We start from the raw sequence: 26,464 nt of genomic DNA, 5'->3' as shown, positions 1-26,464 counted from the left end.
GGGCCCCCGCGCAGGGCGCGGCGAGGAGGGCCAGAGAGCGGCTTTAGCCTCGGGCGGACGAGCTCACCTTGCGGAGGCCGCGCGTCCGGTTCCACACGAAGTCGTACCACTCCCGGCACGTGCCCTCCGCCCGGTCCATGATGTGCGTCACCAGGTAGTCCATGGTCATGCTCAGGACCCGCGATGGCCGCAGCTCGTGCGCCAGCGGCTCCTCCTGGTCCGCCGAAGACCGGCTGTACTCCTTGATGGCCGCCCCGTGGTCCACCTGAGGACGCCGAGCGCGCCGGGGTCAGCGGCCCCACCTCTACCCAACGCGGCCCCTCGGCGGACGGCGTCCCCCAGAGACCGACCCTGGCTCTGCCCCGCTGCTGCGGTCCCTCTCGGGGCGCCAGAGGTCCAAGAGCAGTGGATGAGTCGGGAATCAAAGGGCAATTGATGCCTGCCAGGCCCCGGAGCTGCCCGAGCGTGCCCCCCCCCCCGGAGCTGCCCGAGCGTGCCCCCCCCCCCGGAGCTGCCCGAGCGTGCCCCCCCCCCGGAGCTGCCCGAGCGTGCCCCCCCCCCCGGAGCTGCCCGAGCGTGCCCCCCCCGGAGCTGCCCGAGCGTGCCCCCCCCCCCAGAGCTGCCCAAGCGTGCCCCCCCCCGGAGCTGCCCGAGCGTGCCCCCCCCACCCAGAGCTGCCCGAGCGTGCCCCCCCCGGAGCTGCCCGAGCGTGCCCCCCCCACCCAGAGCTGCCCGAGCGTGGCCCCCCCGGAGCTGCCCGAGCGTGCCCCCCCGGAGCTGCCCGAGCGTGCCCCCCCGGAGCTGCCCGAGCGTGCCCCCCCCCGGAGCTGCCCGAGCGTGCCCCCCCCCCCAGAGCTGCCCGAGCGTGCCCCCCCCCGGAGCTGCCCGAGCGTGCCCCCCCCCGGAGCTGCCCGAGCGTGCCCCCCCCGGAGCTGCCCGAGCGTGCCCCCCCCCGGAGCTGCCCGAGCGTGCCCCCGCCCCAGGTACCTTGTCTGAGCCCGGGAGGGTCTCGAAGATGCTCAGCTGCTTCCGGCTCTCTCTCATGTAGCGCTCCTTCTCGGGACACATGTCGGGGCACGTCCCCACCAGCGGCTTGGCCTGCTCCAGGTCTGTCCTCTTGACCTGGGCTGGGAGAGCGGACACAAGGCGGCACTCAGCTGGCCAGCCCCCGCCTGGACACACACCCGAGCTGCAGGGCATGGCTGGCTGGCTGGGGGGGGATTGGACGGACGGATGGATGGATGGATGGACGGATGGACGGATGGATGGACGGATGGATGGACGGACGGATGTACAGACAGACGGATGGATTCTTACTCTCCAGACCACAGGACAAGGAGGGGAGCCCCCGCCTCCCATGCTGGCACAGTGGAGGCCATTCAGGCATCTCTCTGTATCTTCTCTCCCTCCTCCCCGGCCCTGCCCTTGGGGCCCGGCAGGACGGGCTCATCCTGGCCCACAGAAGAGCTCGTGGGTCCCGCTAGGCTTCTCCTCCCCGGGCTGGCCAGGCCCTCCCGGCCTTTCCCTGGGTCCCCGCCTGGCACGAGGGCCAGCCCCGCCGGACAGACAGAGGGCTAGACCTTGGCGTCAAGAAGACTTGGGTGCAAATCCTGCTACTGAGCTGAGCGCTGGGTGGCCGCCTGGAAGGCCCATTTCTTGCCCCCAAGACAGCTCCGAGGGCGCCCCCTTTAAACGGGACTTTACGGGGGCCTCCCTCGGCCCTCACTAGGCCCCTGGGAAGGAGGGGGCGGCGCTCTCCCCCTCTTACGGCCTCGGAGACCGAGGCAGACCCGGGTGAAGCGACCCCCGCGGGGAGCGCGCCGGGCCTTCCCCCGCCGCCGCCCGCACCTTGCCTCAGGAGCTTGTCCCTGTAGTTGAGGAGACTGTACTTCTCTTCGGACGTCCGCGCCACCGTGCAGGCCAAGCTGGCCACGGAGGCCAGGGGGGACCCCGGGCCCTCGGGGGCCTTCGCCTTGGGGGCCAGCAGGGAGGCATCGGGCCCGGGCTGTTGTGTCCAGGGAAGGGCCGGCCTCAGGGGGGAGCAGCTGGGAGCAGAAGGGGCGACAAGGAGCTCAGGCCTTGGCTCCCGGCCCCGTGGACCTCCAGCCCCCCCGGTCCCCAGCCCCCCCGGGCCCCAGCCCCCCAGCCCCCCGGGCCCCAGCCCCCCAGCTTCCCAGCCCCCCCAGCCCCTCAGCCCCCCGGACCCCCAGCCCCCAGCCCCCCGGACCCCCAGCCCCCAGCCCCCCGGACCCTCAGCCCCCCAGCCCCCCGGACCCCCAGCCCCCCGGACCCCCAGCCCCCAGCCCCCCGGGCCCCAGCCCCCCAGCTTCCCAGCCCCCCAGCCCCCCAGCCCCCCGGACCCCCAGCCCCCAGCCCCCCGGACCCCCAGCCCCAGCCCCCCGGGCCCCAGCCCCCCAGCTTCCCAGCCCCCCAGCCCCCCAGCCCCCCGGACCCCCAGCCCCCAGCCCCCCGGGCCCCCAGCCCCCAGCCCCCCGGGCCCCCAGCCCCCTCCCCTCTGGGGTTTCCTTGAGGCCCAGCTCCGACGCGATCAGGACTTTTCCCTGGCCAGCCGGTGGCAGGATCTTGGGGTCCTGGAGAGCCCCAGACCCGGCACGCGGGCGCGAGCAGAGGGGGCAGCTTGGATCGCGGGGACCCAACGCGGCAGAGGCTCGAGGCCGCTACGGCCGCTGGGAGCCCCGCGGCCGCCCGCCCGCCCGCCGTCTCGAAGGCTCGGGGCCGGCCCAGGCAGCAGGTGAAGGCCGGGAGGTCACCCGGGCCTCAGCCCACCCCGATGCCTCCTTGGGAGGCCGACGGACAGCCGGCCGGAGCGGGGCGTCCCGGAGCTCCCCGAGGCCCGGTCCTACCTGTGGCCGGGGAGGTCGCCCCTGGCGAAGGAGGGCGGAGGAGCCGAGGCCGAGTCCTGCGGGGCGCCCTTGTCCCGGCACGGCAGCAGCTCTTGGGACGGGCGCGCTCTCGCATCAGGCCCTGAACGGGAGGTCGGGGAGCTGAGGGCCGCCTCCCCGCCACCGTGTGCCCCTTTTGCAGATGAGGACACCGAGGGCCGCGGGGGTTGGGCGGGGACCCCCCAGCTACGACTCACCAGAGGCAGGGGGCGAAGCCACGTCTGGAGGCCCCCCAGATGTGTGCAGGGAGCCCCAACCCATTCGAGGGGGCTGAGGTGGGATTCGAACCCGAGCCCCCCACCCCGGAGCCCGCGCCCCCTCTGCTGCCTCCGGCAGCGAAGGGGAGCCCAATGGTCGGGCCTCTGCCCCACCTCCGCACGGGCAAACGGAGGCCGCGGAGGCCGTACCTGCGCTCGGCGTCTCCTTTGGGCCGGGTCTGGGCCAGCCCAGCGGGGCCGGGCAGCGGTTCAGGGGGTGGTCGCCCATGGGCCCCAGCGCCCACTTCTCCACGGCCTGGGGCTCCGCCTTGAGCCTCTTGGGGCCGCCGCAGGCCTCCCCGGGGGCGCCGCGCGGGCTCTCGGCCGGGGCTCTGGGCAGCCTCTTCTTCACCTTGTCGCGGGGGCCCAGCAGGGCCGAGGCCAGGCCGGGGGGCAGCGAGGAGGCCTCCAGCTCCCCTGCCCCGGGGGCGGCGGGGGCCTCCGGCCGGGGGCCCTGCCTCCTGGGGAAGGCCCGGAAGGCCAGCTCGCCTCTCCCCAGAGCGCCCCGGGACGTGTCCCCCGACGAGTAGCCGGGGATGGGGGGGCCCCCCAAGGGCTGGTGGTTGGGCAGGCCCGAGGCCTCCGGGCCGGGGAACCTCAGGGGCCGCGGATGTCGGGGGGCCCCGCGTCTCTCCGGGCCAGGGTGGGGGCCCGGGGAGCCCCGTGTGGACCTGGCCTTGGACTCCGCAGAGCCCCCCGCAAAGAGGAGCCTCCTCGGGGCGCTGGACGTGGGCTGCTGACCCCCACCGAGGCTGTTGGGGTTCATGGCTGCAGGGGTGTCTGGGGGAGGCCTGAGGAGAAAAGGGGTGTTGGGGGAGCCCCGGGCTCAGGGGCCCTGCAGCCCCCCACCGGCCCAGCACCCTCCCCTGCCTCCCACCCTGCGGAGACCTTGGCCAAGTCCCCTGACCCGGCCCACTTCCTGGAGGCAGCTCTGGCCTCTGCTGCCTCCCCTCCCCCGGGCGGTGCTGCCTGCTGGGCTGGGGGGGCCTCCCGGAGCACAGAAGCTCCTGCTCCGCCCCCCGCCTCCCCTCCCCCCGCCTGAGGACACCCAGAGCCCCCTCGGGCCCTGCGGGCCCTGCACCTACCCAGAGCAGAAGCACCGAGCCTGCACCGGCCTGCCCGGCTGGGTACCACGAGGGGGCGCCTGGCTCCTGGGGCAGGCGGAGCTCCACGGAGGGGCGGGCCAGGGGAGGAGCAGCCACCCCCCCACAGGAAACTCAGGCCTGGGAGGGGGAGGGGCGGGGGAGGAGCAGCCACTCCCCCCACAGGAAACCCAGACTGGGAGGGCCCAGCCGCACCCCAGCGTGGGCCTAGTGGACCCTGGGCCCAGGGTGAGGCCCCCACTCTACAGTTGGGGAAACCGAGGCCCCGGGGGCGTCGCGGGGGCTCCCACAAGACCTGTTGAAGCGGGGGACCCCAGGGAGGCAGGCATGCCCCCCCAGAGCCCAGACGAGTCACGGGCCACGGCCGGGCAGCAGAGCCGGGTGCAGGGAGGGCTCAGCTCCTCGGCCCTGGGGCCAGCGGGGGGCGGGGAGGAGGCCAGGGTTCGGGCCTCTCTGGACCCCACCGCCAGAGCACCCGAAGGCTCCGAGGGGAGGAGGGGGGCGCCCAGGGCGCCCCGTCAGGCAGAGTGCAAGGACCTCGCGGCTCCGGGCACTGAGCACTGTGCTGGGCCCCTGGCAGGGCTTTTGTCCCAACACCAAGAACGCCTTCGCTCTCCGGTGGGGTGGCTTTAGCCCCCTTTGGGGGGGACTCCCCGGGGGGGCTCCTCCCTGCAGCCTCCACCGGGGCCCCCCAAAGCCAGGAGGCTAGACTCGGCGGCCCCCTGGCCCTGCCCCAGCCTGCCCGCGCCCGACCCAGAATCCCCTGCAGAGTGAGGAGGACACGGAGGCGCGGCTCTGCTGGGAGACTTTATTGTTCCTGTCCCGTCCGGCCCTCCTGCCGGCCGTCTGGGGCCGCGGGGTGCGCTCGGTCTGGCCCAGGAGCGCGTGCGCGGGGCAGGGCTCACAGGCCCGGGGGCAGGCCCGGGAGGGCCCCGCCGGATGCCACCCTTTAGGAAAGAGACCGGCGTTAGCTCGCGGCGCCCTCGGCGCTCTCGCACGGGCGTCGGGGCCCCGCCTGGCACTTACGTGTGGAGGGCCGGCACGGTGGTCGTGGGCCCCATCACGTGCCGGACGGGGGGCTGCAGGCCGGGCGCCGGCAGCAGGGGCGGCCACACGGGGTAGCCCACGGAGGGCAGGGCGGCGGGAAGGGCCTGCAGGCCGGGGGGGGCCGTAGTGGTGGTGGTGGTGGACCGAGGCCGCCCTCGGCTTGTCGGCGCGCGGCGCCCACGGCTGGGCACGCTGGGCATCCTGAGCGCACAAAGGGAGCCCCCGTGAGAAGGCCGGGCCCTCTGTCGGTGGCCCCATCTGCAATAGGGGGCGTCCCTTCGGGCGCTCAGGGGGTGCCTGCCCAGCGCAGGCCCAGGGAGGGGCCCCCAGATCCAGCACCCCGAGGAGGGCCGTGAGGCCGCCTCTTGGACTCAGCCCTCGAGCCGGGAGCCTGGGCAGCGCCGGGCATCCCCGTTTTACAGAGGAGAAAACTGAGGCCGGTGAGTGTCTGGGGGGAAGAAGAGAGCGCCCAGAGGCCGGCCACGGGAAGCCCCTCCCGGGCCTGTGCCGAGGAGGCCCCATGGCTGGGGGGGTCCGGGCACCCCCTGGACGTCTGGGGTCGGGAGCAAGCCGCGGCCACGGGGGAGAGCCCCGGCCCGGATGCCCGGCGGCCTACCTGCTGAGCGGCCCGAAGCCAAGGGGCCCCCGAGTCGCCGGGCGGCAGGACCTTCAGCATCATGTTGTGCATGACGATCTGGTGCATCTGGGCGTTCTGCATCAGCATCATCTCCACCATGTCTGCCAGGACCGCAGCATCACGGGCCAGCCCGACCCCCCCAGGGGCGCCACCTCCAGGCAGCCCTCCTTCACTGTCCTGTCAGGGGCCCAGCCTAGAACTAGAAGGCCCTGCGGGGTGTCAGGCCCACCCCTCGCCCCGAGGAGCCCCGCCAAGGGGCAGGGGGGGGCCCAGGCCATTGAGGGCAAGGCTGGGGGGGCGGACCTCGCCCTGAGCCTTGGAGAAGAGGGCCTGAGGGGGAGGGGAGGCTGCCCGAGGGGGTACCTTACCTTCCCGGATGCTTCCTGACCTCTGGGGGGGGTAGGTGGGCGCGGGGGGGATCTGGGTGATGAGGGGCTGCTGAGGCAGCTGCTGGATGATGGTGGCGGGCGGCTGGGGTACCTACGAGGGCCAAAGGGAAGCACTCCAGGCCTAACCCTGGCCCCCCGGGGACCCCAAACCCAGCTCAGAGCCGGTTCTTCGAGCCAAGGATGCCCCGGGCCTTAGAGGGCAAAGGGACCTCGAAGCCTGCCCGCTCCAAACGCTCCACTTCAAGGGGGAGAAACTGAGGCACGGGCAGGGGGCCCACCACCCCAACAGTAAGAGGCAGAGCCAGGCGCCCCAAGACAAGGGGGGCCGTGGGAATCCCTGCCAGGATGTTCTGGGCCCAGCGGTCAGAGCTCTGCTCTTGGCTTGGGAAGGAAGCGCCAGCTCTGGGCTCGGGCTCTGACTGTGCCCCCTCCCCGCTCTGGAGCTGCCCACCAGGCTCTCCTCTGCCTGCCTTCCCCTGCTGCTCCTTCTCAACCTGCACCAATGCCCAGGACTGTCCCAGCCCCCACGTCTGAGCCTGGGGAGGGCAAGGCCTGCCTGCCTGCCTCCTCCTCTCCCTCCCTCCTTCCCTACCTCCCTCCTTCCCTCTCTCCCTCTCTCTCTCTCCCTCCCTCCTTCCTTTTCTACCTTTTTCCTTCCCTCCTTTCTTCCTTCCCTCCTTCCCTCCCTCCTTTCTTCCTTCCTTCCTTCCCTCCCTCTTTCCTTCCTTCCTTCCTTCCTTCCTTCCTTCCTTCCTTCCTTCCCTCCTTCCTTCCTTCCTTCCTTCCTTCCTTCCTTCCCTCCTTCCTTCCTTCCTTCCTTCCTTCCTTCCTTCCTTCCTTCCTTCCTTCCTTCCTTCCTTCCTTCCTTCCTTCCTTCCCTCCCTCTTTCCTTCCTTCCTTCCTTCCTTCCTTCCCTCCCTCTTTCCTTCCTTCCTTCCTTCCTTCCTTCCTTCCTTCCTTCCTTCCTTCCTTCCTTCCTTCCTTCCTTCCTTCCTTCCTTCCTTCCCTCCTTCCTTCCTTCCTTCCTTCCTTCCTTCCCTCCTTCCTTCCTTCCTTCCTTCCTTCCTTCCTTCCTTCCTTCCTTCCTTCCTTCCTCCCTCCCTCCCTTCCTTCCTTCCTTCCTTCCTTCCTTCCTTCCTTCCTTCCTTCCTTCCTTCCTCCCTCCCTCCCTCCCTTCCTTCCTTCCTTCCTTCCTTCCTTCCTTCCTTCCTTCCTTCCTTCCTTCCTTCCTTCCTTCCTTCCTTCCTTCCTTCCTTCCTTCCTCCCTCCCTCCCTCCCTCCCTTCCTTCCTTCCTTCCTTCCTTCCTTCCTTCCTTCCTTCCTCCCTCCCTTCCTTCCTTCCCTCCTTCCTTCCTTCCTTCCTTCCTTCCTTCCTTCCTTCCTTCCTTCCTTCCTTCCTTCCTTCCTTCCTTCCTTCCTTCCCTTCCTTCCTCCCTCCCTCCCTCCCTCCCTCCCTTCCTTCCTTCCTTCCTTCCTTCCTTCCTTCCTTCCTTCCTTCCTTCCTTCCTTCCTTCCTTCCTTCCTTCCTTCCTTCCTTCCTTCCTTCCTTCCTTCCTTCCTTCCTTCCTTCCTTCCTTCCTTCCTTCCTTCCTTCCTTCCCCTCCTTCCCCTCCTTCCTTACAGTCTGCTGGATGATCCTGGGCTGCTCTGGCTGTAGTCCAGCAGGGAAGGGCTGGTACCCAGGGCCCAGGAGCCCCTCTGGTCTGTAGCTTTTGGGGGGGCTCCCTCCCCAGGTAGAGGGCCCCGAGAGCTCTTCCAGGAGGCGCTGCTCCTGCAAAGGAGGGAGTTTCAGGAAGGGGGAGCCTCCCACGGCCATGCTTGGGGGACGAGGGCAAAGAGACTCCTGAACCCAGGACCGGACAGGCCTCGGAGGGGACGTGACCTGCTTGTCGGCATCTGGGGTGGGATTTGAACCTGGCACACAGGAAGTCGGCTCTAGAGGCCAGCTATTTGCACAAGTGACCGCTCTGGTGCCCTACGGGAAAGCCAAGACTGAAGAAAAGGGATGAGGGCTGAAGTAAAGGCAGCTGGCATCATTTGCAGGGCTAGCGGGCACCTTTAGGGCCTCAGACAAGATGGTATTGCCCAGTGCTTGGCAGTGCCAGGCACGCAGGAGGGCCTTTGTAAATGCTTCTTCCCTTCCCCTTTTGCTCCCTGCAAAGAGGTTTTCCAACATCCCCGACAGGGAGGTGCTCTTGTCATCTCCGTCTTACATCTGGGGAAACTGAGGCAGACAGTCACAGGCCAAGTGAGTGCGTGTCTGTGACCAGACTCCAGCTGGGCTCTCCCTGAGCCTGCAGCCGCAGGGCCGGACCAAGCGCCCTAAGCGCTCGTTCTGTCGGTCATGGCGGAGCCTAGGAGATGCCCCCGAAGCCCCGGCTCTGGGGAGGGTCCCCGGGAAACCCTGCGGAGGCTGGGCCAGCGGCGGCTCGAAGGCCCTTTGGCGCCTACCCGGAGCTGGTGCAGGAGCTCCTTTCTCCTTCTCAAGGCGCTCTGCAAAATGGCGTCCTCTCCATCGTACGTCCCTGGGGGGAGGCACGGCCGAGCTCTGGCAAAGGCCTCGGGGGCGCTGCCGGCCCCCCCAGGGCCCCCCCAGCCCCCTTACCCGCTGCTATGTGGGCCGGCTCCACGTGGTCCTCCATGTTTTCTCGCTCTGCCTCTAACTTCTGTGAAAGAAACGCCAAGATGGCGGCCCACGTCAGGACCCTGGTGATCCCGCGCCCGGCAGGCTGGGCTGTGTCACGCTGCATGGGCCACGTTGCACTTGAGGCTGGATTCGAATCCTGCCCCTGGCGCCATTCACTGGGCCTCTCTCCGAACCTCCCTTTCCTCCTCCGTAAAACGGGGGGAGGATAACAGGCACCTCATCGGCTGGCTGTCAGGTTCGGAGCAGAGGCCGAGGGCAGACCGGCCCAGCTCTGGCTCTGGGGCTCCTCCGGGGCCTGGAGGACGGGCAGAGTCGCCCTTCTTGTCCCCGTCCCCAGGGCGCAAGCGGCCTCCAGGGAGTGCCCGAGCCGGCCGGCTAAGGGGCCCGGGCAGGGCCGGGGAGGAGCTTCCGTTCTGACCCAGAGCTGGGGGACCGCCGAGGCCCCCAGCCCAGCCCCAGGTACGAGGACGGAGACCCTTTTGTCCCTCGGACCTGGCACAGGACACCCTCCTCCTGGTCCGGGGTCAGCGGGGAGAAGAGTCGGAATTTGAACCCGTATCCTCCGACGCCAGGCCCACCCCTGCCCTGAAGCCCGACGGCCGAGCCCGGGAGGGGGGCGGCCCTCTAGGATGGGGAGCGCGAAGGGCGCCGCTGCGGCCAACACGCAGGCCCTTGGGAATGGGGCCACCTGGGCGTTGTGGGGCTCGAGAAGCGCGGCCCGGCCTGCAAGTGCCGCAGAGGCTTCTGGGCACGAGGACACCCACACAGCTGGAGCAGGCGTTCAAGAAATTCGAACTTGGCACCTGGCACTGTGTGTGCAAAACAGGGGGCAGACTTGTAGGGCCAGAGAAGAGGGAATAGCCCCTGCCTGTAGGGGGCGAGAGGTCTGTCCCCCCATCTGTCCTGCGCATCTGTCTGTCTGTCTGCCTTCCTGCACATCTGTTTGTCCCCCTTCCTGTGCATCTGTCTGTCCATCTGCCTTCCTGCGCATCTGTCTGTCCATCTGTCTGCCTTCCTGTGCATCTGTCTGTCCATCTGTCTGCCTTCCTGCGCATCTGTCTGTCCATCTGTCTGCCTTCCTGCGCATCTGTCTGCCTTCCTGCGCATCTGTCTGTCCCCCTTCCTGTGCATCTGTCTGTCCATCTGTCTGCCTTCCTGCGCATCTGTCTGCCTTCCTGTGCATCTGTCTGTCCATCTGTCTGCCTTCCTGCGCATCTGTCTGCCTTCCTGCGCATCTGTCTGTCCCCCTTCCTGTGCATCTGTCTGTCCATCTGTCTGCCTTCCTGCGCATCTGTCTGCCTTCCTGTGCATCTGTCTGTCCATCTGTCTGCCTTCCTGCGCATCTGTCTGTCCCCCTTCCTGTGCATCTGTCTGCCTTCCTGCGCATCTGTCTGTCCGTCTGTCTGCCTTCCTGCGCATCTGGCCGGCTGCCTGCCTGCCTGCCCTCCATCCATCCGTCCCCCGTCTGGCTGCTGCCTGTCTCCATATCTCTCCCCGAGGATACAGGGGGGCTGCGGAGCCCCTCGGAGGTCAGCGGGCTGCATGGCGCTTCCCTTCTTGCAGATGAACCTGGGGAGCACCGGGGGGCACCTTGGCGGGGGTGTGAGTTGAAAAGGAGGGCCGCCGCGTGCTCGTAAAGAGACGAGTGCCGGCAGAGCCACTGCGGGCAGCGCTGCGAGGTGCTTCTAAGGAGGAGCCCTCGGGTGCTCCAAGCCGTGCCCTGTCCAGGAGGCCCGCTGCCACTTGCCCGTCCTCGGGCGCTCCCCAGGGGCAGCTGCGGAGGGAGACGGCGCGGCCCCCTCCTGGCTTCTGTCCGGAGTCGGGAGAAGCGAGTCCCGATGGAGCCCCGGAGCCCTCCTCTGCGCTTCACCTGGCAAAGACCCCGGCTCTCCCCCGGCCACCCGCAGGACGCAGGGCCTGGGCTTACACTGGGACTCCCGGGGCAGAGCGCCTGAGCCTTAGTCTCTTCCCCCTGGGCAGGGTCAGAGCTGGGCTCTGGGGCCCCAGGGCGCCCTGGGAGCCTTCAGAAGCCGGGAAGACTGAGGAAACTGCCTCTGGGACGAGTCCCAGCTCCAGGAGCATCATCGGAGCTTTGGGGCCAGGACGGGGCGGCCTGAGATCGCCCTGGCCCGGAGGAGACATGGAAGCCCCCCAGAGGCTCCTTGCTCTGGCGGCACAGATGGCAGTGTGGGCTGCCCAGGGTGATGGAGAGGCCCTGGGCGGGCGGCATTCCTCGGCGGTCTGAGCTCGCCTGCATTGGCTGGCGCTCGCCTTTCAGCCGAGGGGCCTCCCCCAGGCCGCCCTCCCTGCCCTCAGGCCTACGGGGTGCCCCCGGGGGCTCAGGCTGCCTCTGGCCCTCCTTCGTCCCGCCACCATCTGCTTGCTGCCTGGCCAGGCCACCAGGGCTCGGGGAGAAAAGGGGCCGCTCGCTGGAGGCGTTCCCGGAGAGGAAGAACGTCCCTGCGAGCCGCCACTCGGGCTCCTTCCCTGCCCAGGCTCCCCGGGCAGCCTCGGTACCTTTTCCAAGAGTTTGAGCTTCAGCCGCATCATCTGGTCAGCGACGGAGGCGTCCGCCATGGCCGAGGGCTGCGGGGGTCAGCGGGCCAAAGGGCTCTCTCTGGCGGCGGCCGGCCGTTGCCGGGACCAGGGGTTTCTGGGGAGGTGTCGGCCGGGCGTTGCTAGGATCCCACCGTTGGCTGTCAACAAGCTTCTTGGCAGGTGTGGCGCCCTTCCCCAAGCCAGCCCAGGTCTGGGTGCCAGGGGGGGAGGGGCCAAGAAGGCTGCTCCGCATGCTTCGGAGAGCAAGCTGGGCGGCTCCCAGGCTCTCTCCTGGGCCGCCCCGTAAGGCCTCCCTCGTGCTTGGGAGAATCTCGGCCGCCCACAGGGGAGGATTCGTGTCCGGACCAGAGCTCCAGGCTCAGCTCTGCTCCTGAGCCGCGGCCGGAGCTCCGGGAGCCTCTCTCTAGGGTCTGGCAGCTCCACTGGCTGGGCCTCGGATGGGACCCATCCCCAAGGGGGGGGACTCCTGGGTGCAAGCGTTCAGGGGGCAGCCGAGGCGCCGGCCTCCAAGTCCCGGGTTCCTCCCCTCGGGGCCCAGCGCCGTGCCAAGAATGCTTCTGGAGACCAAGAAGTGGTGAAGGGGCGCAAAGGGAGAGAAGTGGCCAGAGGCTCCTGGGAGGAGGAAGAAGGCACGCGGCCTGGGGGAGCCCCCAACCCAAGGCTTTCTGGGTTCCTGGAGCAAAGCGGAAAGAGCCTGGAATCTTCTCCGGCCGGGAAGGGGCGCCGGCCACAAAACGTCCACTCGTCTGTCTTTTGAAAAATCGCCCTTGTCTAGGCTGCTTCTGTGCCGTCTCCCTTTGGCAAAGAGGAGCCCTCGGCCCCAGGAGTCCCCCACACCGGAGGGCCCAACTTCTGTCCAGCACCAAGCAACGCGTTTGCCCACGTGCCCTGCTCCAGCCAGGCAGGGGATTTCAGGAGCGCTGAAGGTGCAGGAGCAGCTGTTGGCCAGAGGAGAAGAGAGGAGTATTTGGAAAGGGCCGTAACCTCAGCTCTGGGGCCTGTGTGCACCCCAGGAACAACCTCGTGCTCCTTCTTCCTAGCCTTTGCCCTCTGAGCCTAGCAAGGGAGGAGGCTGGACAAGTGGACGGCCTTCAGACGCTCTCCCTGGTCCTGGCCCGAGAGCTGCATCCCTCATCGCCTTTCCACCGGGCCCTTGAAAGTTGGATGGGGCCACGTTACCAAGAGGGCAGCCATCCTCCTGCCTGTCCCCCCGCCGTGACCTTCCTCAGACACCTGCAAAGTCCGAACTCGCGCAGTCAGCGAAGAATCCATCCACAGCCTTCGCCAGCATTTAGAAAAATGGCCCCCGAGGGAAGTGGCTTCTCCTCCCTCCATCATCCTCCAAGAGCTAGGAAACGGAATCCGGGCTAGAGATCGCCGGCTGGCCACAGGGCAGGAAGGGGAGGGGGGGTCTCCCAGGCCCCAGCTTCCTGCTGAGCACGTGGGAGAGGTTGGGTCTCATGGCAATGGTCTGGGGCGGCAGAGAGCCCTTCCTGCTGCGTAACTGGACTCCTGAGTCTGAGGGCCCGCTGTGGTCCGCCACCCTGGAAAGGCCCAGAAGCCCTGAATAGTAAAAGAACAAGGCTTCAATCAGGCCAAGGGAGCCGGAGCTCTTATGGCCACCACGTAGGGTCGCGCGCACCCAAGCGAGGCTCTGGGAAAATGCACCACGAATGGCCGCGTCCATGGCCCGTCCTATTCAGGGTACTTAATGGGTGCCCGCTGGCTTATTGCTCAGCGTGGGATAAGGGGCCGCTTGGGGGTTCTTTGAAGGCAAGTTCCTGTGGGACAAAGGTAAATTGGGGGGTTTCATAAGACAACGTGGCAGGCCCTTGAAAGGGGCGTGTTTAAGGAGGAGCCCTTCCTCCCCACAGCACCGGCCAGGACTGGGGAACTTTTGTTCCAGAAAGGAGTCAGAGCCAGAAGCCTAGTCTTCATTTGGGCCAGGATCTGTTGCCAGTGAACAACACTCTTGAGTCTCCCCTGCCTCTAGTCTCTCCCTTTCTCCAGTCCGTCCGTCAGAGCTGCCGAGGCTCCAGATATGGAGAAACAAGGACAGGGCTGCTGGCCCCAAGGAAGCCAAGGGCTGGGGAGGCCACCCCGACTTCTCCTCAGGGACTCGGCTCACGTGAGCCCCACACCTGCCTCCAGAAATCGATGGAAGCTGCTCCTTCCTCAGTCTCCCCTCTTTGTGCTCAGCAGTCTGTGGCCCGTCCCCCCAGCGAAGGGCGGAGGGTGGAGGGCAGCTAGCACTGGTTAAGTGCCTGCTGGGCCTTACAAGCTTGCTCGCTTTACCACAGTGCCTGCCTTCAGGTTCACACTGTGGGACAGGAGAAATGGGAAGTGAGGAAGAGCGGGAAGGCCCTGCCAAGAAGAGGGTGGGGGAAGACTTCCTGGAAGAGGAATCATCGCCACAGCCCCTGCCTCTGGGGTTCTTGGAAGCTCCAGTGGGACAACCTTCAGGGTGAGGTGAATGCCGGCTGTCCTCATCATTGGCCATTTCTTTCAGCTGATCCCCACCCGTGGAACCCTGCAAAGAAGGCGCGAGAGGAGGGAGCCCAGGCTGTGCCTCTGGCCGGCTGCATTCTATCTGGGGATCTCAGATCTAGCTTCAGAGCGGGTCCAGGCTGACCTCCTCTCACTGTCCTATCAGTCATTGTGGACACAGACTCAGCCACTCTGGCTGGCCTGCAGTGTATTTGTAAACAGGGCTGGGCTGAGCGATGAAAGAAGCCCAGAGGGAGAGGCGCTGCCCTGGGGTATCCCTGCATTCCCTGTCCCCAAATGTGTGTGTGTGTGGGGGGGGGGAGGTGATGCCATGAGCATGAGAGGAGGTGGGCTGCCGCTGCCCCCCCACCCCCCCAGCCCAAGCCACTTTAGGGATTCCTGGTCACCTCTGCCCGGCTCATCGCTGGGGAAGATGCCCCTGGCTCCCAGGATGACTGGGGAGAAGGGGGGAAGCAATTTGCCCAGCTTTTACAAGCAGGAAAAGGGGCCCTTCCAAAGCCAATGCCTGCTCTCTCTCCCTTGACTCCCCCTGGCAATAAGGGGCTTCGGTTCCCCCAGCCCAGCACAGCTCCTCTCTGGCAGCTGGAGGAAGAGTCTAGACAAGCCCTGAGGACACCTATGCCATCTCCCCACTTTGTGCTTGGAAGATGGACGTTTCCAGCCTTGAAGGCAGTCCTGAGTTCAAGAGATGGAGGTTTAGGGGTGCAGGGATGAGCCCAACCTGGAAAGAAAGGATTACTAAAGCCATAATGGGGGAGGTGACCCCACAGCACCAGCAAGTGTAGGGGTGCCCTCTGCCCCGAAGGAGTAGGAAGAGTGATGGGAGGGGCGATGGGCAACCCTTTGGGAGATCCAAGGCTCTGATCAGGAGATCACAAGATCTGCTCCTGCCCTGAGGTCAGTAGCCACTTCTGATGACTGCATCTCTGGCCCCCAGCCAGATCCACCAGAGGCTGTGCAGAGCCTCGGAGAAGTGTAAAAAGTGGGGCTGCCGTCCCACACACTGCCTTACATCTTGATAGTTGAGGCATCCTGGAAACAGAACCTTTGTTTCCGATGTTCTAGAAATGTTAACCAATCATATTTGTGCTCTAAAAGCCTGGCGTACAAATCTAGCCTTAGATACTTCCCAGCTGTGTGACCCTGGGCAAGTCACTGCAACCTCGTTTGCCTCAGTTTCCTCATTTGTAACTACTCTGCCATAAAAATCCCGAAAGGGATGGCCAAAAATTGAGATGGAAAGGACTGAACAACAACAAAAAGCCCTTCTCTTGCTGGTTAAGAATATGGCCTTCTCTGCCAGCTGAAGTGATTGGATTGTGGTTGTTCTTGCTCCGGAAGGGACATGAAGGGAGGCGGCCTCCCTCTTCTAAGGGTCCCAGGTCTGACGGAGCTCTCTCTTCCTTGCCATCTCTGGGCCATCCCGTTTTGATTTTTGGAACCTGGGGGCCCACGGTCAGAGCCCTGAAGGCCCCGACAATTCCTTGGGGCGCTGAGCCCAGGCCTTCCCTCCCATTCATTTGGGGTCCAATGTCCGGACCAGCTGCAGGCCCCGGGGCCACTTGGCTTTTCTGGCCCGCCTCCCCAGGCCCAGGGTGCTTGGCCTTTGCACCCTGTCCTTGCCCAGGCTCTGCTGTTGGGGACCACAGAGCGGCGCTCAGTGGGTCTCTGGAACTATTTATTAACGTGGGCGGGGACAAGCTTACAGGCACGTGGGTAACACACCAGGGCGCGCTTCTCTGCCCTAGGCTTCAGAAGCATTCTTGTGCAGAAAAGGATTTTGTACAGAGGCCCCGGGGCCAATCCCGGGCCTCCGCTACTGGCAGTGACGTCATGGCAGAGGATCCAATGCCGTCAAGGCTGTTGTCTAGGCTGGGGAGTCGTACAGTAAAAGAAGAATCGCTATGGCTCACTTGGAGGAAATAAAGGAAGAGGGTCACCGAAATGCTTCGGGGGGCGGGGGGGGGGCTTTAAAGGGCTTGCAGGGAGGGAGGGTCAGTGATTGCCTTGGCTCCACCCCTACGCCCCGCCCCGCCCCGGAGTTCCCGGGCTTGGGACTCTTCAACCGCCCCGAGCCGCAGCTCCAAGCCCCGGCCGCTGCCTCCGACCTTCTCCCGCCCGCGCCTCTGATTGGACAACGCTCCCAGCGGCGCGAGGCGGGCCCTTTGAAATAGACCAAACAGAGCGCTCGGCTCCACCGACGCTCACAGCGTATTGGCCGAGTCTTTTCGACGGTGGGCGGAGCCTGGACTACAAGATTAAAAAGGAGGGCGAGGCAAACACGCTTGTCAATCAGAAGTCGACTCGGGCGGTTAGCGGGGCGGGGTCGGGCTTCCAGGAGAAGAGGGATCCGCCTCAGGTCATGATTGGCGGAGCAGACCCGGACGCTGCTCACTCGTTGGTCAGCAGAGACATCCATTTGTAGGCGTGCGGATGGCTGGGGAAAGGGCGGGGCGATCTGAGAGTGGCAGACGCAGCTAGGGCTGCGAGGGCGCAGTGAGGCCGGGGGCGGGACCACGCCGCGTCTTCCGCCCGCCCGGTCAGTTACGGGGGCGGGGCTCGGAGGGGGCGGGGAGGTTGTGTCAATACAGCAGCGGCGGCACTGAGTCGTGTCTACTCCGAGCCGCGCGCGCATCCGCGCCGGACCATGGAGGACGACGAGCGAGATGAGCGGCGACGCAAGGTGGAGGCCGGCCGGGCAAAGGTAGGGCCGACCTCCGCGTGGGACCCCCATGCATCTAGGGAATGGGAGGCTGGGGGCGGATCGGGGAGCGGAGGGGAATTTACAGCCCCGGGAGGGAGGAAAGGCGTAGGCCAGGCTGGAGCCCGGGAGCTCGGCGGCCCCTAATTCCTGCCGGGGCCGCACCTCTCCCACCGTCTAGCCCGGAATCCTCCACCTCCTGGCCGCCGCCATCTTGAATCCGCCGCTCTTTCTTAGTCCCCGCCCCCAGCCTCCCGGCCAATCAGCGGGGGCCCGGGCGGGGCCAGGCTCAGGCGGCTAGCCAGTCGCGCTGCTTCCGTCAGCTAGAAGGGTCCCGGAAGTGCCGAAGTCCTGTCCGGAAGTCTGGAGCTTGTGTTTCCTTCTCGGACTCAGCTGTCAGGTTGCTTGTCTTGGGCGCAACCTCCAGGCTCCTCGACAGTAGCCGCCCCTGGCGGGGCTTGGGGAGGGGGCGTGAGCCAGAAAAAGGCCCCTTGTGGAGCGAGCTCAGCCCCGAGCCGGAAGCCACCCTAACAGCCCCTTTTTCGGTTGGGGAAACCGAGGCCAGCCTTTATGGGGCTTTGTGGGCCTGTGGGCCTCCCGGTCCTCCTTTAACAAATGGGGAGACTGAGGCCACCCAGGGAGCCCTGGTGCAGCCTTAAAGGCCTGAAATGTGTGACACCCCTTCCTACAGATGGGGAAACAGGCCCCCTCTTTCCCCACCTGGAACAGCCTTCAAGGCCTGAAATATGTGGATTCCACCCCTCCCCCCTTATAGATGTGAAACAGGCCCCCCTAGAAGACCTGGAGCATCCTTTAAGGTCTGAAATGTACAACCCCTCCACACGTTACACAGTTGGAGAAACTTGAGGTCCCCCCAGGGAGGCACTGTGTGATCCCCCTGCCTGGCCAGGCCTCTTGCCCTTGTCTGAAACTTCTGGGGGATGACCTTGGCCCTATACTTTCTAAGTGCCCTGGGAGGGCTCTGCTCCTGCTCGGGGTGGGGGTGGGGTCTTCTGAGTTAGCCTTTTCAGCTGCTGTGAGGGTGGACTGGGTGGAATATAGAATCAGATGGGGCAGGTCTTCTTGTGGCTGTCATTGAGAAAACCTCAGTGCTTTCATGCAGAAGAATGTGCTTTGGCCCCATGCGGATTCTGTAGGGCAATTGGGCTGGTTCTGAGGCTCTCCCACACACCTGTGGGATACTGATATCATCCTTGTGGCATGAACAAGTGTCAGCAAACGTGCCGGTTTTGCTCTTTATCTCTTGGGGGCCTTTGTCTCCTCCTTTGGACCTCTGAGGTCCCTCCTAGCCAGGTCTCTGAACTGGCAGCCCTGGAACCAAGATGTCAAGCATCAATGTGCCTGGCTAAAGAGGTCATTCCCACTGTAGCACTTAAAATGCTTGACTAGGTGGGCATATGGTGGACTTGCCCAATGGAACAGGCCCTGGAGGAGGAGCAGGAGCAGCCGCCACCGCCAAAACAGCCATCCTTTTGGAGCTCTCGGAGGAAAGATTTATACTTTGGCCCTTAGTCTTTGCAAAGAATTAATTCGTTTTGGGGCCTAAGCAGGGAAGACTGCCTAGAGAAGCAGGGGCTTCCTGCCCACATCTGCTCCTCTAGGGGAGGGTGTGGGTTAGTGCTAGGGTATGGAAAGAATGAGCACCTGAGAGGAGATGCTGGCCCACTGGCCTCAGGAGCTCGGCCCTCTCTGCCTTTTTACAGTTATGACCGGGTTGCTTAATAAATAGGGGGGAAATCCAATTCCACCTGTTGTTTCAAAACAACTTAGAGCATTTGCTCTCCTCCTGGAAGGTGAGCCCCATTCATTTGTGTATCAAGCATTTCTTATATTTTCCGTTTTCAAGCTGTTGGGCACAGAAAGCACAAGGGAATTGTTGAACTAAGCCATCGCTTGCAAAGATGTCTAGAATTGATACTGGAGAAAAATATGTTTCCCAAAATAAATGGAAATGGGGTATGGAAAGAAGACAGTCTGTCTTTTGGTCCCGGAGAGTGTATGGTGACGGTCATAGAAATAGCGCATGTGTAATTTGGGCCCATAAAACTGCCACTTCTTACCATCATTATAACAAAATGGATTATAAATACTGACTTTCTATTGGACAATCTCGGGTTGTGAGTGGAACACTTTTGGTTGAAATGATCTTGGCTCTTGTGCCTTTGAAATGTTAGTGGAAGATTCTGCTAACTACTCTGGAATCTCAGCTCAGGGAACTAAGGAGAGATAAGTGGTGCTCGGTGACATTATTTGGAGGTCCCATGTGCTTTGTGAGCTGGGGTAGTTCCAGAAAAATAGAGCATCTGAAGAAAGTGACCTAGCTTAATTAGTTTTTGGCTATTTCTGTCCCTGTATCTCACAATCTGTGGCTAGGAAGTTTGTCAATTCGCTTTCTGACTTGGGGGCAATGGGAGCAAGAGGATGGAAGGGATGGTCTCTCGCTTCGTTCACATTCGTTGTTTAAGACCACTCTCCGAAGCTGACCAAGCCTAGCGAGCTGTTCTGGCCTTAACTCCTTTGACCTGTTTATATAAGGAAATTAGGGCCTTGGATGTCGTTTTGGTTTCTGGTCTAGCCTGGCCAAGTGAATGCTGAGCTTCCGTCTGTTGGGATGCGTTGGGCTAGATGTGACGCCCTGCTGGGCTGCCTGGGCCAGAACAAACCTCAGGAAGGAGGGAGACAAGGAGAGTTTTTATTGGCAGTTGGATTAAGAGGCCCATGTCTTCTTCCACCGGAGTCTGGACTTTGTGGTCATGCTATTTTTTCCTCACTTATCTCTGTCTCTACTATCTCTTAACTTTCTTGTGTAGCTTGCTCAGTTTCGACAAAGAAAGACAAAAGGCGACAGTCCGGGTTCGAAGAAAAAGGCGTCGAAGAGGAAGAGCTCGACTGTCCATGAGGCTGTCCAGGAGAAGGAGGAGGAGCGTGCGGTAGAGCCCCCGGAGGGCGAGCTCCCTTCCGACGTGGCCCAGAGCGTGGCGGGCCCTGAGCCGGCGGACGGCGTGAGCGGGGCCCCGGAGGCCAAGGTGAACCGCAGCCTGCAGAGGCTGCTGTCTGCTTGGGGATGCTTGGCTTGCTGTCGTTGTGACCGGCCGTGCCCTTGTGGCTTACTAAGCCCCGTGTCTGGTCTGTTGTTTCTGGCTGCCATAAGGGGGAGGGTGGGCTTCTTGTTTCCACAAGGTGAGTCCTTGGCGTTGTCTTTGCCCCGGTGCTTTATAGCTGGCGACACGGTCCTTTGGAGAAACGCGATTGTTTTGACAAAGGTTGGCGAGCACCCACTGGCCCAGAAGGGCTGGTTTTGTCCTCAATTCAGACGGAGAACGCTCTCGAAACGTCCCACTTGCCTCCCTCTCCCCTTATCAGCCGAGAAGTGAGTGGGGGGCACCCATGGTCTCGCGTCCCATGGCTCTGCTGGTGCAGCCAGGGCGGACGGGGACTAGCACCATGGCGGTGGGCCCTGGAGAGAGAAGAAGGGCGGGCGAGAGAAGGGAAGGAATCTCGGCCCGAGATGGTAGGTGGGGGCGAGGAACCCGTGGCTGGGAGAACCGTCTGGGGAGCCTCCTGGGGTAGGGGGTCGGCCTTGGCGGGGGGCTCCTGGGTTCTTGGTGCGGGCTAGAAGTCAGGACACACGTTGTGCAGGGCTGTTGCCGGGTATTGCACGGAGTCCGAGCTTGAGACGTGGGAATTAGAGGGCCAGCACAGACCCTGTAGAGACAACATGTGGAGTTTTTGCTTTGCTAAACTGAGGTGCTGGTACCCACACTACAAATGTCGGGGGACACCCAGAAACCGCGTACGTGCAGAACTCTTGCTAATCAGCCTCCTGAGAGGACGATGGCTGCCGCGGCACGTAGATTCTTTAGCTGTTGTGGACGCCATGCTTTTAGTCGTTTGTCCTGCAAGGAGTTGATGCTTAACATACGCGATATAAGTGAATATATCTATATTTACATACACTTTTTAAAGCCAGGCAGAAGAGTGGTCAGGGCTAGGCAATGGGGGCTAAGTGACTTGCCCAGGGTCACCCAGCGAGGAAGAGTGAGGCCACTAAACCACTTAGCTGCCCCATAGTAATATTTGGAGACGAATTTTCTCCCCAGAGAGATCCTTTGAGAGCAACATCCTTGACCACCTGTCCCTGCTGTACCCTCCTGCTCAGTCTTAGGGAAATTCAGGCAGCCATGCTGACTTAGGAGATGGGAAAGTGTAGGCCTATGAATGGCCCCAAGTGTCATCTCATGATGCCGGCATCTGGCAAAGAGGCTATGCCTTGTGTGCGAGGCTGGCACCTAGAACATCCCGGAGCCATCCGTGTTTGGGGGGGGTGCTATGGAGCAGGGCTGTGCTGTGGACGATTCTGCTCTTCTTCCTCCCTGATCCCTTCTCTGTCTCTTTCTTTATAAGGCCGAGAGAGGGCTTTCCAGTTTGGGAACACCGAAGAGTTCAATTCCTGAGCTAATCGTGCAGGGACCAGGACTCGAAGTAAGGATGTTTGTTTTCTTTTCCATGACTTAGTGGGAGCACGTGACTAAACCCCGCCACGCGGGGGTCTGGGTCATTGAGTGGCTTCTTCCTGCATTTCTCATCTTCTTCTGTCTTGGTGCACTTAGCCTCTTGGGGTCTGAGCTGAGCCGTTTCTCTCCATTTCTGAGAACCCGGAGGCTTGCTCCGGAGGGCAGGGAGCTCCCAACCCCCTTTGCATTGCTGCTGCTCCTCCCGAGCCTGGGACGGGGGCGGGTGGCCAGCTCAGAGGGAGCTCTGGGGTCCGGCTCGCCGTGCGACGCCTAGCCATCACATGGGTTGGGTGACCCGGGGTCTCGGAGATGCTACATTCGTGGGCTCTTGGCTTGCTTCCACGGGCTGGCCTGCATGTGGCCTCCCAGCCCAGGCCTGCGGTGCACCGGGCCTTTGAAATGGCTCTGGCTTGTGGACTGCGAGGATGTGGTCTGAGACATTGTCAGGGTGGATTTTGAGCTCCTTTTTAGAACTTCTTTCAAGTGACCGAAGTCATTTGGAATACTGAATCAGTGGGATTTCCCTTAGCACTGCGAGTTTTCTTTCACGCTCAAAAGCTGTTGAAGAATTGCAGTGAGTTTATTCACTTCATCTTTTTTTTTTTTAAACCCTCACCTTCCGTCTTGGAGTCAATACTGTGTGTTGGCTCCAAGGCAGAAGAGTGGTAAGGGCTAGGCAATGGGGGTCAAGGGACTTGCCCAGGGTCACACAGCTGGGAAGTGTCTGAGGCCAGATTTGAACCTAGGACCTCCCATCTCTAGGGCTGGCTCTCAATCCACTGAGCTACCCAGCTGCCCCCCACTTCATCTTTTTAATGAATGGAAGGCTATCCTGGCTGCCTTCTCTCTTCAGAATTGTCACCATAGGAAAAGTTGCTCTTACAGTTATTGCATCCAGTTATTGCTTGTTTTCAAACCTTTACCTTGCATCTTAGAATCAACACGGTATTGATTCCAGAGCAGAAGAGCAGTAAGACTTAGGCCCGATTTGAACTCAGGGCCTGTCATCTCTGGTCGTGGCTCTCAATCCACTGAACCACCTCGCTGCCCCCTTCAGAATGATTTCTTCTTTTTGTTTTTATTTGAAACATTTTATTTAAGTAATTAATTTAGAGTATTTTCCTATGGTCACCAGATGCATGCGCTTTCCCTCCCTCTCCCTCCCTTCCCCCCAGCCAGGGAGCAGTTCTCTGGGTTTGACATACGTCATTGACCAGGACCCATTTCCATGTTATTAGTATGTGCACCAGGGTGGCCGCTTGGCGTCTCCATCTCCAGCCCTATCCCCGTCCACCCATGTGGTCCAGCAGCCGTGTTCCTTCTGCGTTTCTGCTGCCACGTTCAGAAGGATTTCTAGCCATCCCGTTTCTTTGGAGGCTCCTAAGTCTGAGCAACAACGAGGCCATTTGGCACGTCCATCCCCGGCTTCCTGGCTCATGCGTGAGGGCTTCCGCTCCTCCCTCACGATTGTTAAGTGCTAGGTGAGCCTTGAGGTTGCCAGCGGGTGCGAAGTGGTGCTGCCTCTCTCCGAACAGGACAACACGCCGTCCTTGGCTACAGAGCCCAGGGCTCAGGAGGCCACGATTAAGATGCTGGAAGAGAAACTCGTGGACAAGCAGGAAGACATCGACCTCCTGAGTCAGGAGGTGGGCGAGCTTCAGGCTCAGCTGGCCCAGTGCTCGGAGGCCGCTCAGCTACAGCAGGTAGGCAGGAGCTTGGCCTCCACAGAGCCCGTCTGGCTGGCTGACTCTTGGAATGGGTCCCATCCTAAGGGGAAAGGCTGGGGGGATCCAACCCGGAGCCGCCCACGTTGTCCCAATTTGGAGGAGGAGGGAAAGAGGTCCCGAAGGCTCCTGGCGTGCCTGTGCGAGGCACCGAGAGTTGGAGCTGCTCTCAGTCTGGGTCTCTGGGCTTTTGACTGGGGATGGACACCTGGCAGGCCTTTCTCAGCTGTCTAAAGTCTTTGGAGTCGCTTGATGGTTGCAGTCGTGATTGCTAGTGAGTTGGGAATGAGCTGTGGGCTTTGGTAAAGGCTTCTTTGTTTGATCTGAAGCTCCGGGGGCAGGACTGCTCGCGGCACACATCTTTCCTTGATTCATCTCCTTCGTCCATTCGGTGGCAGCTCATGAGCCTGCTGAGCTGCCCTTCCCTGAACTCACAGCAGCTGACAAGCAGGGATGGCCGGGAAGCCTGTAGAGCAGTCAGAGGTTCCGTCGCGGTCCTGATGCCTTCCAGCTGTCCATGCTAACTAAGGGAGACACCAGCATGCAGGCAGAGTGGGCCAGGGGTCTTGTTCCTGTTCCATCTTGGGATTCTCCCTTTGCTTCTGTGCTCCTGGGGCAGGGGATCTCCTCCTGTAGGCCCCGGAGCGGCCTCAGGCGCAGCACCTTAGGGGGATCGACTGCTCAGCAGGCCCTGCTGCTGACCTCATGGGGGAGGGTGGGGAGCACAGAAAAACTTGGTGGCTGACCCCACAGCCCCGTGAGGTGTCTTGTGTTCCTGGCATCTGCCTGGCCAGGAAGGATGAAATGTCAGGAGGCCTTGCTTTTGTGGCAGTATTTTGTACCCTGGCCCTGCTGCCCCTGCCTGCAGTCACGCTGAGGGGCAGAAGGAGAACAGGGAGGGATGGCTTTGGGGCTTTTCCTGCCATCAACCCTGCAGAATAGAGCAGGAGAAAAGAAAGTGAGGAAGGCGAGAGTCAGGGTTGATGTGCAGTAAACTAGCAGTGGACAGTATCAGCTGGTAGCAGCAGCACTGGCTGGGAAAGAGGCCAATGAGGATTCTTCCTCATGGTAGTTAACAGCTCCTTAGGGTGCCAGGGACCCCATTATCTTCTTCAAAAAAAAATTTATTTAAACCCTTCACCTTCCATCTGGGAATCAATACTGGGTATTGGTTCCAAGGCAGAAGAGTGGTCAGGGCTAGGCAATGGGGGTCAAGAGACTTGCCCAGGGTCACACAGCTGGGAAGTGTCTGAGACTGGATTTGAACCTAGGACCTCCTGTCTCTAAGCCTGACTCTCCATCCATTGAGCTACCTAGCTGCCCCCTCTTCAAAATTTTAAAGCTAGAAGAGGAAGCACATAGGCTTAATAAAATCATGAACCACATAAAAATTGGCATGCAATGAGCAAAATTGCTGTTTGGACACAAAGAAATTATGTATAGAACAATCCAAATTGCAGGATGTTTTACAAAAGTACTTACGGAATTATTGAGACCTTATTCTTTGCCAAGCCCTGGGCTCAGCCTTGAGATCGAGAGGGAAAGGCCATCCAATTCTTGCTCCTTGGGAACTGGCATTCTCATGGAGGGACCACATGTAAGAGACTTCTCCTGCAGGGCAGAAGCCAAGGGCACTGAGAGATTTCATTTTGAATGTGGAGCCGGTTTACAGTGCTGAGGAGAGCCGGGAAAGGGACTTCCTTCTCTGTGCAGGAGGCATGGCCAGCTCCTAGTGAGATGGTCATGAGACCGTATCCCTACCATGAATGTTTCCTTTTCCCTAGATGATGGCTGTAGGGGACTGGCAGAAGTCGGGGCCAGTGGTCTGGGGCCTCCCTTGGCAAGGAATGGTTAACAAACAAATGAAAGGAAGAGAAGAAGTTTTAGAATATCAAGTTCAGTCCTGAAAGGCAGTTGAAGACACAGAAAAAGAGAAAGGAGGAATGAAGTTAATGTGAATCATAATCACTGAAGTAGCCAAAAAAGAGAAGAGTCATGCAGCTCTAAGTGCACAATATGTGTGTGTGGAGGGGTGAACCTCAAGTGCAGCAGAGCTTAAACAGTTAACTGACTTTTCAGGACAAAACGCAGGCAGGGCGGTACTCTAAATGAGTCAGGATTCAGAAGGCACTGAAAAGGAAACAAATACAACTAGACATCATTTTGAAGAAGTCATCCCAAAAAGGAGAAAAGCAAAATAAAATTCTTTAAGAAATGCCCTGACTTCTAGTGTCAGAATGGCTAAACGAGGTAAAAACTCTCCTAAATTCTTTGCATTTTGAATAATACCAACTTAGGAGCAGTAAAGTGGTTTTCTAGGACAGCTTGGAGGGTCAGCAGGAAAAGTTCTGTCTCACTAGGCAGGGAGAGAGCACAGTCTGACTGAGGCATTGCCTGCAAGTAAGTAGGCCAACAGGGAGTCCCCACTTCACAGCATAGAGACCCCTATGTGGGTGAGCTGCTAGTGGAGCCCAAATCCTGGTACGGGCCAACAGCCAAACTGTGCCCCCAGTGTAAGCCAATAGGGAGATCTGATTCAAGAAGCTTGAGGTGGTGCTCTCCTCAGTCTAGGAGATGAGATCAACTTTAAAGTGGAAAGTTACAAAATAGACTGGGAAAATAAGCAAAACACACACCCACACACACACACACAGAGCTTTTAAAGGGACAATGGTGTAGAACTTCAAGGTAAGAACTTCAAAGAAGACAAATGTCAAAGTAGCTACATGCAAAACCTCAAAGGAAAATGTGAATTGTTATCAGGCCCAAAAAGAAATCCTGGAAAACCTCAAAAAGGACTTTTAAAAATCAGAGTTAGAATTGGTAAAGAAATGAGAGTAATGTAAGAGAATCTTGAAAAAAGTTTATAGCTTGGTAAAGAAAGTAAAAAAATTAGAAAAAGATATCCCAAAATTTGCTGATGGAAACAACTCCTTAAAAAGAATTGGCCAAATGGAAAATGAGGTACAAAAGCTCCTTCATGAAAATCAATTCTTAAAAATTAGAATTGGACAAGTGGAAGCTGATGACTCCATGAGGCATCAAGAAATGATACAACAAAATCAAAAGGATGAAAAAAATGGAAGGAAATGTAAAATTTCTCATTGGAAAAAGAACTGACCTATAAAGTAGGTCCAAGGGAAATAATTCATGAATTATTGAACTACCTAAAAGCCGTGATCAAAAAAAGACTGGATGTCCTATTTCAAGAAACAATCAATGAAAACTTCCCTGTTACCTTAAAATCAGAAAGTAAAATAGAAGTAGAAAGAATCCACTGATCACCTCTGGAAAGAGATCCCAGAATGAAAACAACTAAGAATACTATAGCTTTGTTCCAAAGTTTCCACCTCAAGGAGAAAATACTAAAAGCAGCCAGAAAGAACAAATTCAAATATTGTGGAGCCACAATCAGGATTCCACGGGATTTAGCAGCTTCTACATTAAAGGATTG

General features: G+C 61.2%; 4 protein-coding genes across 21 annotated transcripts in view; 1 reads left to right on the top strand and 3 right to left on the bottom strand.

Moving 5' to 3' along the window:
* Positions 1-2,175, bottom strand: part of LOC103105463 (germinal-center associated nuclear protein-like) — a 37,481-nt gene extending 35,306 nt beyond the window's left edge. Inside the window, exons 1-3 of the mRNA XM_056820168.1 lie at positions 1,849-2,175; positions 988-1,127; positions 68-265 (exon numbers count right to left, since the gene is read on the bottom strand). Of these exons, the coding sequence (XP_056676146.1) occupies positions 68-265; positions 988-1,068 (279 nt within the window). The 5' untranslated portion in view covers positions 1,069-1,127; positions 1,849-2,175. The remainder of the gene's footprint in view (positions 1-67; positions 266-987; positions 1,128-1,848) is intronic.
* A 338-nt stretch (positions 2,176-2,513) lies between these two features.
* Positions 2,514-4,373, bottom strand: LOC130457586 (translation initiation factor IF-2-like). The gene is made up of 3 exons (XM_056820165.1): positions 4,246-4,373; positions 3,311-3,951; positions 2,514-2,985 (listed from the first exon to the last, which is right to left on the bottom strand). Exons 2-3 carry the CDS (start codon positions 3,924-3,926, stop codon positions 2,861-2,863), a joined length of 741 nt encoding a protein of 246 aa, XP_056676143.1. The 5' UTR covers positions 3,927-3,951; positions 4,246-4,373; the 3' UTR covers positions 2,514-2,860.
* A 519-nt stretch (positions 4,374-4,892) lies between these two features.
* On the bottom strand, positions 4,893-11,967 carry C2H21orf58 (chromosome 2 C21orf58 homolog). Its single transcript, XM_056820164.1, has 8 exons — positions 11,501-11,967; positions 8,942-9,002; positions 8,788-8,861; positions 7,958-8,107; positions 6,316-6,427; positions 5,927-6,048; positions 5,290-5,511; positions 4,893-5,210 (listed from the first exon to the last, which is right to left on the bottom strand). The coding sequence occupies exons 1-8, from the start codon at positions 11,558-11,560 to the stop codon at positions 4,893-4,895; spliced, it is 1,119 nt and encodes a 372-aa protein (XP_056676142.1). The 5' UTR covers positions 11,561-11,967.
* A 4,526-nt stretch (positions 11,968-16,493) lies between these two features.
* PCNT (pericentrin) overlaps positions 16,494-26,464 on the top strand; it is a 105,997-nt gene continuing 96,026 nt past the window's right edge. For 5 of the 18 annotated variants that reach the window (XM_056820152.1, XM_056820148.1, XM_056820159.1 and 2 more), the window contains exons 1-4: positions 17,026-17,569; positions 19,583-19,798; positions 21,177-21,254; positions 22,822-22,989. In XM_056820152.1, coding sequence (XP_056676130.1) covers positions 17,498-17,569; positions 19,583-19,798; positions 21,177-21,254; positions 22,822-22,989 — 534 coding nt within the window. In that variant the 5' untranslated portion in view covers positions 17,026-17,497. Of the gene's footprint in view, positions 16,755-17,021; positions 17,570-19,582; positions 19,799-21,176; positions 21,255-22,821; positions 22,990-26,464 lie in introns of those variants that run through there. The other 13 variants (XM_056820150.1, XM_056820163.1, XM_056820162.1 and 10 more) reach the window with 11 other exon arrangements.

This window comes from Monodelphis domestica, chromosome 2, assembly GCF_027887165.1.
Source record: "Monodelphis domestica isolate mMonDom1 chromosome 2, mMonDom1.pri, whole genome shotgun sequence".
In the NCBI taxonomy this organism is placed as follows: domain Eukaryota; kingdom Metazoa; phylum Chordata; class Mammalia; order Didelphimorphia; family Didelphidae; genus Monodelphis; species Monodelphis domestica.
The sequence above is the reverse complement of the archived record's forward strand: the minus strand, read 5'-3'. Positions and strand labels throughout refer to the sequence as shown.

Excerpts from the sequence above, each read along its gene's own strand:
- LOC130457586 (XM_056820165.1), bottom strand. The coding sequence starts at position 3,926 with ATGAACCCCAACAGCCTCGGTGGGGGTCAGCAGCCCACGTCCAGCGCC. Across the intron at positions 2,986-3,310 it reads AAAGGAGACGCCGAGCGCAG|GGCCTGATGCGAGAGCGCGC; the intron begins GTACGGCCTCCG and ends CCTCCCGTTCAG.
- C2H21orf58 (XM_056820164.1), bottom strand. The coding sequence starts at position 11,560 with ATGGCGGACGCCTCCGTCGCTGACCAGATGATGCGGCTGAAGCTCAAA. Across the intron at positions 6,049-6,315 it reads GTCAGGAAGCATCCGGGAAG|ACATGGTGGAGATGATGCTG; the intron begins GTAAGGTACCCC and ends CGGTCCTGGCAG. Across the intron at positions 5,512-5,926 it reads GGCTTCGGGCCGCTCAGCAG|GATGCCCAGCGTGCCCAGCC; the intron begins GTAGGCCGCCGG and ends TTGTGCGCTCAG.